The sequence below is a fragment of the Leucoraja erinacea genome, chromosome 1 (genome assembly GCF_028641065.1).
Source record: "Leucoraja erinacea ecotype New England chromosome 1, Leri_hhj_1, whole genome shotgun sequence".
In the NCBI taxonomy this organism is placed as follows: domain Eukaryota; kingdom Metazoa; phylum Chordata; class Chondrichthyes; order Rajiformes; family Rajidae; genus Leucoraja; species Leucoraja erinaceus.
In genome coordinates, this window is record NC_073377.1 from 65391867 (window position 1) to 65408690 (window position 16824).

Consider the following 16824-nt stretch of genomic DNA (forward strand, 5'->3'; position numbering starts at 1 on the left):
AGAACTAGCATGAACAGGTGATCAAGGTCAGTGTGCACTCGGGTGGCTGAAGGACCTGTTTCCATATGTTTTCTATAATCTCCTTGGTTCTATTTGACAATAGACAATAGGTGCAGGAGTAGGCCATTCGACCCTTCGAGCCAGCACTGCCATTCACTGTGATCATGGCTGATCATCTACAATCAGTACCGCGTTCCTGCCTTCTCCCCATATCCCTGACTCTGCTATCGTTAAGAGCTATATCTAACTCTCTCTTTAAAGCATCCAGACAACTGGCCTCCACTGCCTTCTGAGGCAGAGAATTCCACAGATTCACAACCCTCTGTGTGAAAACGTTTTTCCTCATCTCCGTTCTAAATGGCTTACCCCTTATTTTTAAACTCTGGCCCCTGGTTCTGGACTCCCCCAACATCGGGAACATGTTCCCTGTCTCTAGCGTGTCCAAACCCTTAATAATCTTATATGTTTCAATAAGATCCCCTCTCTTCCTTCTTGATTCCAGAGTATACAAGCCTAGCCGCTCCATTCTATCAACATATGACAGTCCCGCCATCCCGGGAATTAACCTTGTGAACCTACGCTGCTGTCCCTCAATGCTTTGCTCTGTAGACACTCTCTGGAATGTCTATAGAGCAAAGTATCTCCGACTTCTCATACTTACGCAGCTTGTTAAAACATACACCACCTTCATGCTCATCATAGGTCCCACCCATTCTCTCTGAAGATCCCTATTCACTTTTCACTCAACCCATGGTCACTATCTCAGCAGCAATTTGCTAAACTCATTACTAAATCACAGGCTTTTCTCCATGCTGCTATTTAGGAAGAGAATTAAGTAAATTAGAGCTTTCCACATAAAAATAATTTGTTGATGGCCAACGTTAAGCTATAACATTAAATAATCTTATGACTGTGCCCTATAGATGGTTTGATTGTATTCTTTGACTGGATAGCACGCAAACAAAAGCTTTTCGTTGTACCTCGGTACATGTGAACAATAATAGTAAACAAAACTAAACGTGTAGCACAGGCACATTCAATCATATATTTATTACATTTATATAATATTTGGTTAATAAAGTATCATTATGATAAATATACATGTGCATGATATGCTTTTATGCAGATAACATAATCATTTTCTGGTATTTGAAGAGCCTTAGACATGTGGCCAGTACTGTTGAGCTAATGCAACTAATAAGTTCATAAGTTCTAGGGGCAGAATTAGGCCATTCGGCCATCAAGCCTACTCTCCCATTCATTCATGGCTGATCTATCTTTCCCTTTTAACCCTATTCTCCTGACTTTTCCCCGCCCCTGACAATTCCCCAAGAATCTGTCAATCCCCGCCTTAAAAATATCCATTCCACAGATCACCACCCTCTGACTAAGGAAATTCCACCTCCTATTGATGCTGGAAAATCTACGTAAGTTTTGTGCCAGCTGGGCAGGAGTTGTACTAATAATCTTCACGACCTTCAATAGCTTCTGGACGCTTTCCCAGCTTACAGTCTAAGATGTGGAATTGGCATAATGCTGTACTGCTATTAGATGATCATTGTGTGCAGGTGTTGATCCTGTTAGTAATGATAGCAAGCAGACAAAGTTTGGATGCTTTTGTATTTAGAGTCTCTAGAGGTGCCGCTAAAATTCAAATATGATGATTAGGCTGGTTATTACGGTGTTCGTTATAATAGAATCACAGAATGATCCAATTACTACCACACAGAATGAACCAATTACTTCAGTCTGAAGAAGGGTTTCGGCCCGAAACGTTGCCTATTTCCTTCGCTCCATAGATGCTGCTGCACCCGCTGAGTTTCTCCAGCTTTTCTGTGTAACTACCACACTGCTGATCTTGCATATAAACCTGTGGAGTTTTAGTTTTCCCCCTTTCAAGCATTTATACCATTTCCTTATGAAAATTATTATTGAATCTGATTGATTGGAAAATATATTTTGTTGACCTCAGTTGAAGCCCATTGCAAAGTTTAAAGACCTGCACATGTAAGCCTGAAGGAGCAATCCAGAAAAGCAGTTTATCATGTCTGAAGAAGGGTCTCGACCCGAAACGTCGCCTATTGCCTTCGCTCCATAGATGCTGCCACACCCGCTGAGTTTCTCCAGCATTTTTGTCTATCATCAAATGACACAATCATTATATTTAAGGCAGCCTTAAAGTAGCAATTCTTTGCAGCCAATATAACCCATACCACCAGCTTCCTTGCAGCCAATATATTCCAGATTGCATCTTGCTTAACACTTTTTGGTCCCTTCGTGTTGTCTCAGAGTTTTCACTAAACCTGTGTCTTCTAACTACAGACCTTTCTGGCTCTGAATACTGCTTGGCCTAATTCTTTCAAAACGCTTTGTGATTTATCAAATCTCCTCAAAATCCTTTGTTTTAAGCAGAACTTTCCTGACTTCAGTCTCTCCTGATGATCTGCATCCCTTGGATCATTGCTTTGCACTGGCTTCGAAACGGTGGTGCACTTTCAAAATCGTGATACCCAGATTGGGTCGGGTACTTTTCGCCGCTGCCGTTTCGGCGCCTCCGTTTTGGAGGGTTAGGATTAGGGTTGGGTCGGGTACCTTTCGGTGCAGATTGCAAAGGAAACAATCTGCTTTAAGTTTTCTACTTATTTCCTTCCCTATGGCACATTAGCACAGTCTTATGTCAGTGCTAATGCTAAATACATATGACAAAATAAATTCAAGAGCATGCTGTAGTGTGAATAGAAAACATATTAAATTTTGATGAACTTTCGAAAACGTTAAAAAACCCCCATCGGAAATGCAGTCCTGAATCCCTTGGATCATTGCTTTGCACTGGCTTCAAAACGGTGGTGCACTTTCAAAATCGTGACCCAGATTGGCTAATAATTTTCTAGCTGAAATCTGACCAGTGGTAATGAAAACTTGGTATTTCTTCTCATTTTTACTCTTTGCCTCTGTTTATACAAAGTTCAACAACTTTCTTAGAATACACAACAGTACAGGCCAAGAGCAGGCCCATCGGACCACAATATTTGTGCAAAAATAATGCCAAGACCATCACTTATCTAACTGCACATAATCCATATCTCACCATTCCCTGCTTATCCATGTTTTTTTTTTTAATGCCACTAATGTAACTACTTCAACCACCACCCCCCGCAGCACCTTTCAGGCACTCACCATCATATGTGTAAAATATAACTTGCCCCGCTACTTCTCAACTTGCTCTGCTGCTTTCAAATTTTTGTATATGTCTTCTCTAGCCCTCCCTTGTAAACTGATCTTTTATACTGTGTGTAATATCATTTAATTTATAATGTCTATCTTCAATAATACCAAAATATACCCTTTAAGATGTCAATGGTATCATTGACCATTCATTCCAAGATCCCTATCGTTGATAGAAACTTGTCTAAAAGAATAGAAAACAACAGTGTACAAGGCAAGTTATGCAAAAGCTGCATTTTGAATATTTGAGTTTGCCCGAAGGTTAAAGTTCTGATGTGAACTCTGCAGAAAAACAAGAAAGGAAATGTACTTGAAGAAAAAGGCCATGAACTTGAAACACAGTAACCGTTCATTGCGCCATTCTCATTTTCTTTCCTGCTGGGATCCTAATTCTATAAAGAAGTGACTAAAAGTTTTCCATAAACTTATTAACCAGTGTTACACACAGCTGTGCTTTGAGTTATAGGCTTAGAAATAGAGCATGAGAATGTTCAAACCTTGTTCCACAATTGAAGGTGAGGTAGATAAAATGGGAAGAACAAGCAGTTATTGCCTTATCATGTACCTGAACACTGTGAATGGCTCGATTGTGATCATGTATTGTCTTTCCACTGGCTGTTTGGCATGCAGCAAAAGCTCTTCGCTGAACACGTGACAATAAACTAAGGCCAGGATAGAGTGGATTTGGAGAAGATATTTCCACTAGTTGAGAGTATACTGTGCTTTTCACTGTGCCTTGGTACAGGTGACACTAAACTAAACTAAACTAATGTAAACTAAGAACCAAAATAAAAACCATTATAAGCACAGGATCCAATAATGAGTTTATTTGCAGGAGAAGAAAATGAAGTAATATTAGTCATTTTACAGTGATTTCATGTAAATCTTTCTTAGAGTTGTGTCACATTATATATGATTGTCTTTATATCCTCAGGTTACCAAGAAGTATACCTGACACTGGAAATGTGTAAAAGTCACATTAGTTTATAACCATTTATATTTAAGTATTTCAATAAAAAAAGACAAAGATGGTGCTGGTGTGTTTGAATAAAACAGGTTATTTATAGAAACATAAAATACTGCAAATGTTAGAAAGCTGAAATGAAAACAGAAAATGTTGGAAATACTCAGCATCTATGAAGAGACCAACAAAGTTAAATTTCATGTCATGAATGAAAATCCAAAGAACTGCAAATGCTGGAAACCTGAAATTCGTCAGATCTCTGATGAAGAATTACAAACCTGTAATGTTGACGGTCTCTCTTCTCATAGTTGCTCGAATATTAAATATTTCCAGCATTTTCTGGTTTTCATATTGATGATAGTTGATAATATTTATATAAATTGACAGATCACATTGACTATTTATTACTCTGGAGAATATTAATTAGGTTTTTACTTCTAGCTACATTGACATAGAAATACATAGAGTTTGACTAATCCGTTCTTGCTTCCAAGATGGCACCCAATCCAGTGACTATATGCGTGCTAGCCACAGAAGCAGATCTGCAATCAAATATTACAATCACTCCACACCCTTAAGTTTCTTTTCCCACAGTAACATTTCTTGCTTTAACAATGATTTTCTTAAACTCATCTCAGATCTATCCATACTTCGCTGACTTTACTTTGCATTAAACGTTATTGCTTTGTCATGTATCTATATGCTGTAAATGGCTCAATTGTCATCATGTGTTGTCTTTCCACTGACTGGGTAGCACACAACAAAAGCTTTTCACTTTGCCTCGGTACACGTAACAATAAACCAAACTAAAATAAATAAATTGAGATTAGGTAAGCATATTTATATTAAGTAGAATCGTATTCCATTATCTCATATTTCATGTTGTTACAGTCGAAGATACATATTAATTGATATGGATATTAAATTATACAACAAGATAATAGGTGATCTAAAGACAAGAGAGAGGTTTTAAGGAACATTTTAAAGAGGAGAACAGGTAAAGGAGTTTGAGAAGCCATGTCCAGAATGAGTTATGGCAGATAAGTTGCTGATGATGAAGAGATTAAGTTTGGGAATGAATAAGAAGCCAGAGCGTTGTGTTGAAATAATGGAGGATTAGAAAATAAACGCCGCAGAGATTAGTTCTTTGTCCTCAATTATTTGTTATTTGTATCATTGACCTAGAAGAGGCGGCAGAATGCAAGGTTTCCAAGTTTGCCGATGACCTAAAAAGGTGGAATGCATATAGTGTTGAAGACTTTGTGATTCTGCAATGGGATATAGATAGACCAAGTAATTGGTTCAAAAACAACCACACCTGTTAAAGGTGGAACAGAGTGAGTCATGCACTTTGGTAGAGGAATCAAAAGGCAGATTATTATCTTAATGGAAAGAGACTACAAATGAGTGACATACAGAAAGTTCTTGGTGTTCTTGTGCATGAATCACAAAAAAAGTTAATAGGCAGGTATATCAAATAGTTAATGAAAAAAAATGGCACATTGGCCTGTAATGCAAAGGTGTTTGGGTTTAAATATAAGGAACTTTTGTTACAATTGTACACAGAGTAGGCGAGGCCACTGGACACCTCTGCAGGTACACATAGCATACACACGCCTGTGGGTGAATGGGACAGTGCAAGGTTGAAATCAGTAAATCATATTTTTGTTTGTCTCACAAATACAGCAAATTATTATTAATATTTTATGTTTATGAATGTATGTTTTAGGTGTAGTGGAGCGATCCAATGTGGACTCTGGAAAGAACGAGAGGACCAGCCTCAGGAGCTTTCCCCAACAGGTGGAGCAGAGTTAGTTCCGGAGGTTCCTGTGGAAAGTGGTGACTTGGCAGTGCCGGTGCTTTCCCCACAACTGCCCGCACCATTGGCCTTGACAACTACTGACCCGGGGCTGATAAATCACGCCTATGAAACGGGCTCAGACAGCAGCCATTCGGAGAGCAATTCCAGCACCCACAACAAAAATAATATCAAGAAAAGTAAGTCTCACTGTGGCACCTGTAACTTAAACATTGCACAAATTTGTACGTGTACGGTAAGGAAATAGAAGTGATGGTAGGAGGAATGAGGCGAAACTTTGGATTTCTTTATTCTAATAGTAAATGATTGGGAAGAGTTCTGGAGAAGCAATCCTCATCATATTTCAAAACTATCTTGGTGGGAGCTTGGAATGCCACAATCCATTGGGGCCATGAGCCAAAAGTTGAAAAATGGGGTTAACTAAGTAGCATTTTGGCAACTGTGTAAACACTGAGCTGATAGGCAGCATCCCGTGGCTGGCACATAGTATGTGAACTCCTGAGAAATACAGGTATGTACAGGACGAAGCACTATGAACCACGCAATTAAGTTTTGTGCAGTATTTGAACATGCAACATACAATTGTGATTCCTGTTATGTTAACCTATTCCTCTTAAGTATATTATGGCATTCATCACATACTTATTCTCTGGTCTTGCGAGTTAACTTCCCAACTATTTTTTTTTTGTGCTAATATCCATTGAGTTAACTGTATTGGTAGGGGCATAATAGCTATTCTGTGAAGATAGACACAAAAAGCTGAAGTAACTCAGCGGGAAAGGCAGTATCTCTAGAAGGAAGAATCTCAGCAGCCATATCAAGAAGATCCATGACTGGGATGCCAACATGCCTCGTTCTGTTGAGAGCCCACCATTCACATAGTTTGCACACAAATAAAAGTCAATTGGGCAAGATACCAGAATTGCAGGCACGTCTTGAACCATGGTTGCAGCAGAGGAAAGCCTAAACGACAATATGTTATTTTCAATATCTTACACAGTCATTATTTCAAAATGTACTTGTCAGTCGGTGGTTAATTAAAATACCAATGTCCGCAGTGTAAGTAAACTGTATAAATTTGTGATTTACACAATAAGCACAGAGGCCAATTGAAAATGCTCTTTCAGAGTTCTAGACAGCATTGAGAAAACAACTCAGTGGGTCTAAAAGCATCTCTAGAAGACATGGATAGGCAATTTCATGACTTGAAATATTGCCTATCCATGTTCTCAAGAGATGTTGCCTGACCCATTGAGTAACTCCAGTATCTGCAGTTCTTTGTGTCTACTTCTAGACAGCATTTATCATTACATTTATGTTCACTTAAAATACCTGAATATTACTAAAACTTATTTTCTTATAGACCGACATTTTGATCGCACTACAGTGAGAAGCAGATCCTTTAAAAAACTGAATCGTGCTTTCAGCTATCTACGCAAGACGAGTAATGCGAATCTTGTTGACAGTGATCCTGGTGAAAGTGTGCAGACTGCTGCTCTTCCAGAAGAAGGTAACAGCAGCTTTTAAGACTTTTTATTCAATACCTCCAGTGGAGAGGTGTATAAATTGGTATATAAAGGTATATAAACAGTCATGCAAGCAGCTTAATAGTAGAGAACTCTAAGCCAGTTTTGCTAGCGTGGAAGCTAAAACAAATGTATGTTTTACAAAATATTCCAGCAGATGCTGGTTTATACTGAAGATAGACGCAAAAGGCTGGAGTAACTTAGCGTGTCAGGCAGCATCTCTGGAGAAAAGGAATAGGTGATGTTTCGGGTCGGAAGCCAGCTTCAGACTGAAAGATAGCCTTGCATTTCAGACAGTAGGCCTGTGACTAATGGTGTGCGCCAGGGATCGGTGAGCCCATTACTATTTGAGGTTTATATCCTCAAATTGGACAAGAATGTACAGGGCATGATTAGTAAGTTTGCAGGTGACACTACAGTGGGTGGTATCATAGATAACGAAGATGGTTATCAAAAATCACAGCAGGATCTTGATCAGCTGGTGCATATGGGCTCAGGAAATGTTAATGGAGCTTAATGCAAATAAGTGCGAGGTGTTGAATTTTGGGAAGTCAAACTATGCAGTGACTTCACAATGAATACCAGGGCCATGGGAAATGCTGTAGAGCAGAAGGATCTAGGAGGGCAGGTGCAAAGTTCCCTGAAAGGTAGATAGTGTGCACAAGAAGGCTTTTGATACACTGGCCTTCATCAGACAGGATACTGAGTATAGATGTTGGGATGTTATGTTACATTTGTACAATACATTGGTGGAGCTGCATTTTGAGTAGTGTGTTGTAGGTCATACTGAGATAATAAACATGACGTATTCCAACATGTCATTATATTTGTTTTAAATTTCCAGTATCTCCGAGATTACATCACCTCATCCCCGATGGTGAAGCTACAACCATTAAGATCGATCGTTCTGATCCACACGTGAAGCTGGGCATCAGCATTGTGGGAGGTTGTGAAACTCCTGTGGAAAATATCGTTGTACAAGACATTTATCGAGATGGTGCCATCGATAAAGACGGCAGACTTTTACCCGGCGACATGATTCTAGAGGTAGTGCCCGTTGTGGAATTATTTCACAATGTAAATTGTACCCTCTGCTTTCAGATTATTTGTAGCCTGTCTGTTGCATAGCTGAGAGAATTGTTAAACAAATCAACCTGCCCCTCCCCTGCTGCCCAGCGTGCAAAATGACTGTACATAGGAGTGAACAAAAGAAATGTATGAAGGACCAATACTTTTTCATCACTTCATGATTATCCAAGGTAGACAAAATTTGATGGAGAAACTCAGCGGGTGCGGCAGCATCTATGGAGTGAAGGAAATAGAAACATAGAAAATAGGTGCAGGAGTAGGCCATTCGGCCCTTCGAGCCTGCACCGCCATTCAATATGATCATGGCTGATCATCCAGCTCAGTATCCTGTACCTGCCTTCTCTCCATACCTCCTGATCCCTTTAGCCACACGTGAAGCTGTTTTTCGTTGTCTCTAATGCATTTCGTTGTCTCTGTACTGTACACTGACAATGACAATTAAAATTGAATCTGAATCTGAATCTGACAAGGGCTACATCTAACTCCCTCTTAAATATAGCCAATGAACTGGCCTCAACTACCTTCTGTGGCAGAGAATTCCAGAGAGTCACCACTCTCTGTGTGAAAAATGGTTTTCTCATCTTGGGCAAATAGGCAACGTTTTGGGCCGAAACTCTTCTTCAGTCATGCTTATCCAACTGACCCAGGGCTAAAATTCTATTATCTGCCTTGCTGCATGGTCTATTATTTGTAAAATCTCACATCTATCTGTTTCTGAAACATTCTACTTCGATGCAGATTCTAATTTTCCTCCTCCATCCCCATTAACTCCCTCCTCGTGGACCAAGAATGTGAAAGGTTCTGGAGCAGAATGGTCCTGTCAAAACCTATAACAGGTTTCAGCGAATAGATTATTGCTGTTTAGATGCAAGTTATTACACCTGTGGATGGCACCTTTCATCACCTTGCTGGTGATTAACCATTTCTAAACTTACCTCTTGTATATAAACTCTTGCAATGATTGTGTCCACTGTTTTACTCCTACTTAGTGTGCAGTTGGAAATGACAAGTGAAGAGGATCCCGAGAAGAACTACTTATTCTTATGATATAGCTGAGTTTCTATCTTAACATGTAGCTGACCCAGATAGTTCTGGGTCTCATCCTGTTTCGACCTGTGCATGAGATAGGCAGCAGAAGCGAACCAATTGCTTTTGTTATTCTGCCGACATGACCCCAACGACGGCAAAATAAATAAATTAGTTTATTGTTCATCTCATTTGTTGTTATGAACCCTCGCTGTGTGCAAATCGGAAGCATTTTGAAATGATGATAATTATACTTCAAAATAATGAATCTGGTGGTGAAGGGCTTTGGATGTCCTTGGAAATTGAAAACACTAATATGTGAAATTTCTGTTGCACAGTTTAGCTGTTATGACTGTGATGCAAATCTACAGAAACTCCCAAAATGCTCTTTTTTATCCTCCATTTGTTAAATATTTAATATTGTTTTGGGTTTCATGGGATTAAAGCCAAATCATTGTATGTGTCGTAGCTCTGCCAGTTGTATCCCAGAAATATCCTGAAATATCTCACAGCTAGTTCTCTGGAGTCTTTTGTGTTGGGAGAAAGCAATGCAGAAACTTCTTTGTTACATTTTGGAACAGAGCAGTGGGGAATGCTGAAATAATTGAATGCCATATGTCCACAAAATATTTCTCCATCACCCCGCAGTCTACAAGTATTTCTTTGTGTGCTGCAAATATTTGTTTATTATTTCTACTTTGTAAATGAAAACTAAGCAGGCTTTTCCTTAACAAGAATGTAAAACATTTCCACTGAATAAATAGTATTGAGGACCTATAAATATGCGGTTTCAGTTTAATATGCAATCAATTTACTGATCCAATCAAAAAGCAAGTTTAATTAAATAATAGTACTGTACTATCTAGTACTGTGATGCCCCATGTTTGGAATTTTTAGTTTAGAGATACAGCGGGGAAACAGGCCCTTCGGCTCTCCAGGTCTGCACCAACCAACAATCCCCGCATTTTAACACTATCCTAACACTAGGGACAATTTTTACATTTGCCAAGCTAATTTACCTACATACCTGTACGTCTTTGGGAATCTGCTATTTCACCTTGACTGTCATTTCTATTCAAGCAAATATATTATGGGCATACATTTACTAACTGATTGGATAGTAGCAAGTTTGTTGAAACAATATGTTAACGAAACCAAAAGTAATTTTAAAACTTAAAAGCGTACCTTGTTTTGTTAAAGATCATCAGACTTTTGTTTTAAAAAAAAAATCCTTTGCAATCATACTTAAAAGGGTAAAAAATAAAAAAAAATTCAACCCAAATTCTGATGTGGACTGAAGAACAGACTATATTCCCTCAATAAACCATTAAGACAGTCTATTTTGTGCCTTTAAACAATTCCACCAGAGAAATAGGATAATGATATGTATTCTTATAAAAAGTGTCTAATATCAAGAGCTACCCCTGAATGATCTTAAAGTCCATAATATAGTAAATATATTTTACATGTACATTGAATCTTGCTTTAAACACATATTTCCTGTAAATGTTTCGCAGACCTCTTGAACAGTTACCTCATCACATTTTGTTATATGTGTGTGGCACAGCATGTGTGGCAGTTTACCACAAATTTTGCTGTGGAATTTTTTTTTCCACACTATATTATTCCAACAGATTTTTTATGGGACTAAATCTGTGGTTGGTGTTGAAGCATTGGCACTCTGTTGGCCTGGAAAAATGCTCCCTACGTAGAACTGACAATCTCTGTGGCAATAACTTTGGCCAAACTTCTAATCATATTAAAGAATACTCGTGATAATGTACAATTTTTAAACAACTGCTTAAATATTAGATTATGTGCGTCATAAAAAAAACTTTAAAGAAAGTATAGAATCAATATTTTTAATGCATTTGTATTGTAGACCTTCAAAAATATGTGAACTACAATTCATCGAACAACACAGGAGAGCAACACAATGACTATGCCAAATACAATGCTGAGATACTGATCTATAGAAGTTGGGATCTATATGTTAAAATTGTACAAGGCATTGGTGAGGCCAAACTTCTGGAGTATGGTGTACAATTTTGGTCGCCTAATTATAGGAAGGATGTCAACAAACTTGAATAGAGAGAGTACAGAGGAGATTTTACTAGAGAAACTGCCTGGGTTTCAGCAACTAAGTTACAGAGAAAGGTTGAACAAGTTAGGGCTTTATTCTTTGGAGCGCAGAAGGTTAAGGGGGGACTTGAGAGTAGGTTTTTTTTTGTGATGAGAGGGATAGACAAAGTTGAGGTGGAAAAGCTTTTCCCACTGAGAGTAGGGAAGATTCAAACAAGGGGACATGACATGAGAATTAAGGGACTGAAGTTTAGGGGTAACATGAGGGGGAACTTCTTTACTCAGAGAGTGGTAGCTGTGTGGAATGAGCTTCCAGTGAAGGTGGTGGAGGCAGGTTCGTTTTTTTGATCATTTAAAATATAAATTGGATAGTTGTATGGATGGGAAAGTAATGGAGGGTTATGACAGCTTCGCATGCTATATGGGACTAGGGTGCTGATTATGTGTACGGCACGGACTAGAAGGGTCGAGATGGCCTGTTTCCGTGCTGTAATTGTTATATGGTTATATGGTTATATGATACATTTATCTCCTCTGCCTGCATTTGATCAATATCCCTATATTCCTTACACATGGCTATGCATGATATTTAAACTTGTTTAGACCTGTTGCAACAAAGTGTACATTTTCCAGTTACATTACAGCAGGGTAACTTGAATATTTGAAATCACAAAGTTCCTTTTATGCTTCCATAGAAACTGTTGGAGATGTACAGCATCAGCTCAAGCAACTACATTACTTTTGCTTTAAATGGCGCATCCATATTCTCCAGAGATACAGCCTGACCCGCTGAGTTACTCCAGAACTTTGTATCTTTTTTTTTGTAAACCAGCACCTGCAGTTCCTTGTGTATACATTTTAATCATTCACTCGGTGGAAATTGACATTCGATACTGTTACTTCCATTTTTATTCCTACACAAAATGTAGGTCAACTTCTAAATGATTATTTTTTTTGTTATTGTCCAGGTAAATGGTACTGACCTAAGAAGTGTGCCCCATTACTATGCACTGGCGGTACTGAAGCAGCCGTGTCAGATCCTGTTACTGAACGTGCTCCGAGAACAACTATATAAATGTAGAAGAAACGTGGAAAGTAACTGCTCCAGAGATGACAGCTTCCATGTTATTCTCCACAAGAGTGCTGATCAACCACTAGGAATAAAACTGGTCCACAGGTCTGATGAATCGGGGGTTTTTATCATCAGTTTACTTGAAGGTGGTCTTGCAGCCCAAGATGGCCAACTACAAGTGCATGACAGAGTGCTCGCCATAAACGGACATGATCTTCGTCAGGGATCTCCAGAAATTGCAGCACACTTTATACAGGTTAGTCGTTTCATTTGTCATTGCTTGGGGCGGCACAGTGGAGCAGTGATAGAGTTGCTGCCTTACAGTGCCAGAGATCCGGCTTCCATCCTGACTACGAGTGCTGTCTGTACAGATTTTGTACATTCTCCCTGCGTTCGGGTGCTCTGGTTTTCCCCCACACTCCATAGATGTGCAGGCTTGTAGATTGATTGACCGGTAAAATTGTAAATTGCCCCTAGTGTGTAGGATAGTGCTAGTGTATGGCATGATCGCTGGTCAATGCAGATTGGGTGGGCCAAAGGGCCTGTTTACACGCTGTATCTCCAAAATCTAAAGTAAAGTCTGTAGATTGGGTTGACAGCTATTACTGGAAAGCTATGGATATCATTCTGTCATTTCAATACAAGGATGATGAGACAAGAGATGGATGGGTGATGGTTTTCTTGGCAGACGTTTGCTGTCATTTACTGCTCATTATACCTGGATTAAAACTAAATTCTATGGTGTATCCCAAAGGTTCTACATAGATGAAGATTCTCTTGTTCGCTCTGATTATTGCAGAGTTTATTCATTATGACATTTTCAAAAATATGAATAGATAACAGAGAGGAAGTTTTGCAACGGTACTGAGATGCAGGAAATGCTTCAGGTGATCCCAGAGAAATGCATCAGTTTGCAGATCATGTATTGTCAGGTGCTTTCTGTTCCTGAGCAGAAAACTGAAACGTCCTCCATTCCTGAAAAGAGGATTGGGTTCTTACGACACTGCCACCTGCAACTTCACCAACAAAGCACACACCATCCTATTGTAGAAATACATTGTTTTTCCTCCACCATCTCGGGGTCTCCTCACTATGAGTGCCATAATCAGAAGGATGAAGTGGTGCAAGAAGATGGATTACCAGACCCTGCTCGAGGGATGTTAGGGATGCCCATTAAATGCTGGCCTTGCCATTGGTGTGTTCACGTTGAAAACCAAAATTATAAACAAAATTCCATCAAGGCTACATAAGTACAAGGACCGTTTGTACATGATTTTCACTTCTGCTGCAGTAAAGTCATGAGGGTGACTAAAGAGGCTACTGAAATTCACCACAGAGATTTTAGATCAAATGCAAATGTTTTAAAAGTCAATTTTGATGTGCCATTCCAACACTTACAACCTCTTTGCCATTGCACATCTCCAATCTTACTTATTCTCCTGTTGTGATGCTGGTATTTCATCCTGCAAAGCACAATTAGTAGGGGTGTCAGGGGTTACGGGGAGAAGGCAGGAGAATGGGGTTAAGAGGGAAAGATAAATCAGCCATGATTTAATGGCGGAGTAGACTTGATGGGCTGAATGGCCTAATTCTGCTCCTATCACGTGAACTTATGAACAATGCTGTCTGTTTCATCTCCAATTTGGGGGTAGACTCCTTTGATAAAGTGGAGGAGCAATGGTCATGTGCTAGTGTTGGGTATATGGTATCTGCTCCACCGCCCTACCCTCATCGATCACCTTCACCACCTCAAAAATCTCAATCAAGTTAGTGACACTATCTTTCTGAGATGCTCCTGCACTGTGTGTTTTCTCAAGATTTCAACATCTAAGTTCCTTGTGTCTTTCCTAGATTAATTTAACATCCCTTCTTCCATTCAACCTGTAAATCTTCTGGTACATTCATGTATTGTCTATTGTGAAGATGGATGCAAGGATTTTGTAACTTATCCTCATTTAAATGTTTTTGCTTTTTGCTTTAAGTGACTTCCTTAGTAGTTCTAAATAACCAAGATAATCAGCCATGATAGAATGGCATAGAAATTAGGTGCAGGAGTAGGCCATTCTGCTCCTTCGAGCCTGCACCGCCATTCAATATGATCATGGCTGATCATCCAAAAGTCAGTATCCCGTACCTGCCTTCTCTCCATATCCTTTTGATAAAGTGGAGGAGCAATGGTCTCTGCTCCACCGCCCTACCCTCATCGATCCCCTTAGCCACAAGGGCCACATCTAAATCTCTCTTAAATATAGCTAATGAACTGGCCTCAACTACCCTCTGTGGCAGAGAGTTCCAGAGATTCACCACTCTCTGTGTGAAAAAAGTTCTTCTCATCTCGGTTTTAAAGGATTTCCCCCTTATCCTTAAGTCTGTGACCCCTTGTCCTGGACTTCCCCAACATCGGGAACAATCTTCCTGCATCTAGCCTGTCCAACCCCTTAAGAATTTAAAAGTTAAAATGCACTTGTCTTTTGCCTATGATTCAGTAAACAGTCAACTGGGCATTGCAACTTGAGAGTCAGGGAGATTTTGAAGTTTGATACACTGTATTCAGGATCGGAACGGAACTCAGTCATGTAAAAACGTGGGGCCAGATGAGCTCTGCGTTCAGCCCTTTTGGTTTGCAACGGAATGGGAATGGGCTTGATTGAAAAGGTCGAGCAAGGAAATGGTTTATTTCACTATTTAGTCACAGTAACTTGCAACACGTTAATGCTTTTAGACAAACTTATTATTTTAAAATATTTTAGCAATTTTAATTTTTTTAATTAGATTATTTGGGGAAAAAATTAAATGTTTCTGACCATGGATATTCCAGAGTAGTCCAATGGCATTTGAGAGATGCAAGCTGTCAAATGGCCAACAAGGTGGTTGGGGAAAGAGCCTCATTATCTATAACTTGTGGGCCAAACATGGGACAGTTGCTTTAGCAAGGTCTGAGTCAATGAAAGTAAGCATGCAGGTGCAGCAGGCTGTGAAGAAAGCGAATGGCATGTTGGCCTTTATAACAAGAGGAGTTGAGTGTAGGAGCAAAGAGGTCCTTCTGCAGTTGTACAGAGCCCTAGTGAGACCACACCTGGAGTATTGTATGCAGTTTTGGTCCCCTAATTTGAGGAAGGACATTCTTGCCATTGAGGGAGTGCAGCGTAGGTTCACAAGGTTAATTCCCGGGAGGGCGGGACTGTCATATGATGAGAGAATGGAGCGGCTATGCTTGTATACTCTGGTGTTTAGAAGGATGAGAGGGTATCTTATTGAAACATTTAAGATTGATAAGGGTTTGGACACGCTAGAGGCAGGAAACATGTTCCCGATGTTGGGGGAATCCAGAACCAGGGGCCACAGTTCAAGAATAAGGAGTAAGCCATTTAGAACGGAGCCGAGGAGACATTTTTCTCACAGAGAGTTGTGAGTCTGTGGAATTCTCTGCTCAGAGGGCGATGGAATCCAGTTCTCTGGATACTTTCAAGAGAGAGCTAGATAGGGATCTTAAAGATAGCGGAGTCAGGGGATATGGGGAGAAGGCAGGGACGGGGTACTGATTGGGGATGATCAGCCATGATCACATTGAATGGCGGTGTTGGCTCGAAGGGCCAAATGGCCTACTCCTGCATCTATTGTCTATTGAGGCAGAAGGTAAGAGTACTTGCAGGAGCACAATTTCTGGGCTGGATTGGGAATGCTTATTCAATCTTCTCTCTTTTATCACATTTTATGGTCATCGTTCTGCTTCTAAAACTCTGCCAAACTTTTGGCAACATTAAGGCACTACTTTTTTAATATAAAGTCCCTTATAGTTTCACAGCAGCTGATGGGTTAAACATCTCTTGGTGATTCAATAAAAAAATTATGAAACATCTTTGTCTGCTATTATTTATTGATAAACCTTTTGCCTAATTTAGAAATTGGTAATGAACGGTACAGAAGAAGGGTCTCAGCCCAAAACATTGACTGTCCATTTGCCTCCACAGATGCTGCCTGACCCGCTGAGTTTTTCCCACACTTTGTTTTTTGCTCTAGA

General features: G+C 39.7%; 1 protein-coding gene across 5 annotated transcripts in view; it reads left to right on the forward strand.

Moving 5' to 3' along the window:
• lnx1 (ligand of numb-protein X 1) overlaps positions 1 to 16824 on the forward strand; it is a 153786-nt gene that overhangs the window by 95723 nt on the left and 41239 nt on the right. For all 5 annotated transcript variants that reach the window (XM_055636085.1, XM_055636111.1, XM_055636101.1 and 2 more), the window contains exons 3-6: positions 5919 to 6187; positions 7372 to 7518; positions 8379 to 8581; positions 12700 to 13059. In XM_055636085.1, coding sequence (XP_055492060.1) covers positions 5919 to 6187; positions 7372 to 7518; positions 8379 to 8581; positions 12700 to 13059 — 979 coding nt within the window. The remainder of the gene's footprint in view (positions 1 to 5918; positions 6188 to 7371; positions 7519 to 8378; positions 8582 to 12699; positions 13060 to 16824) is intronic.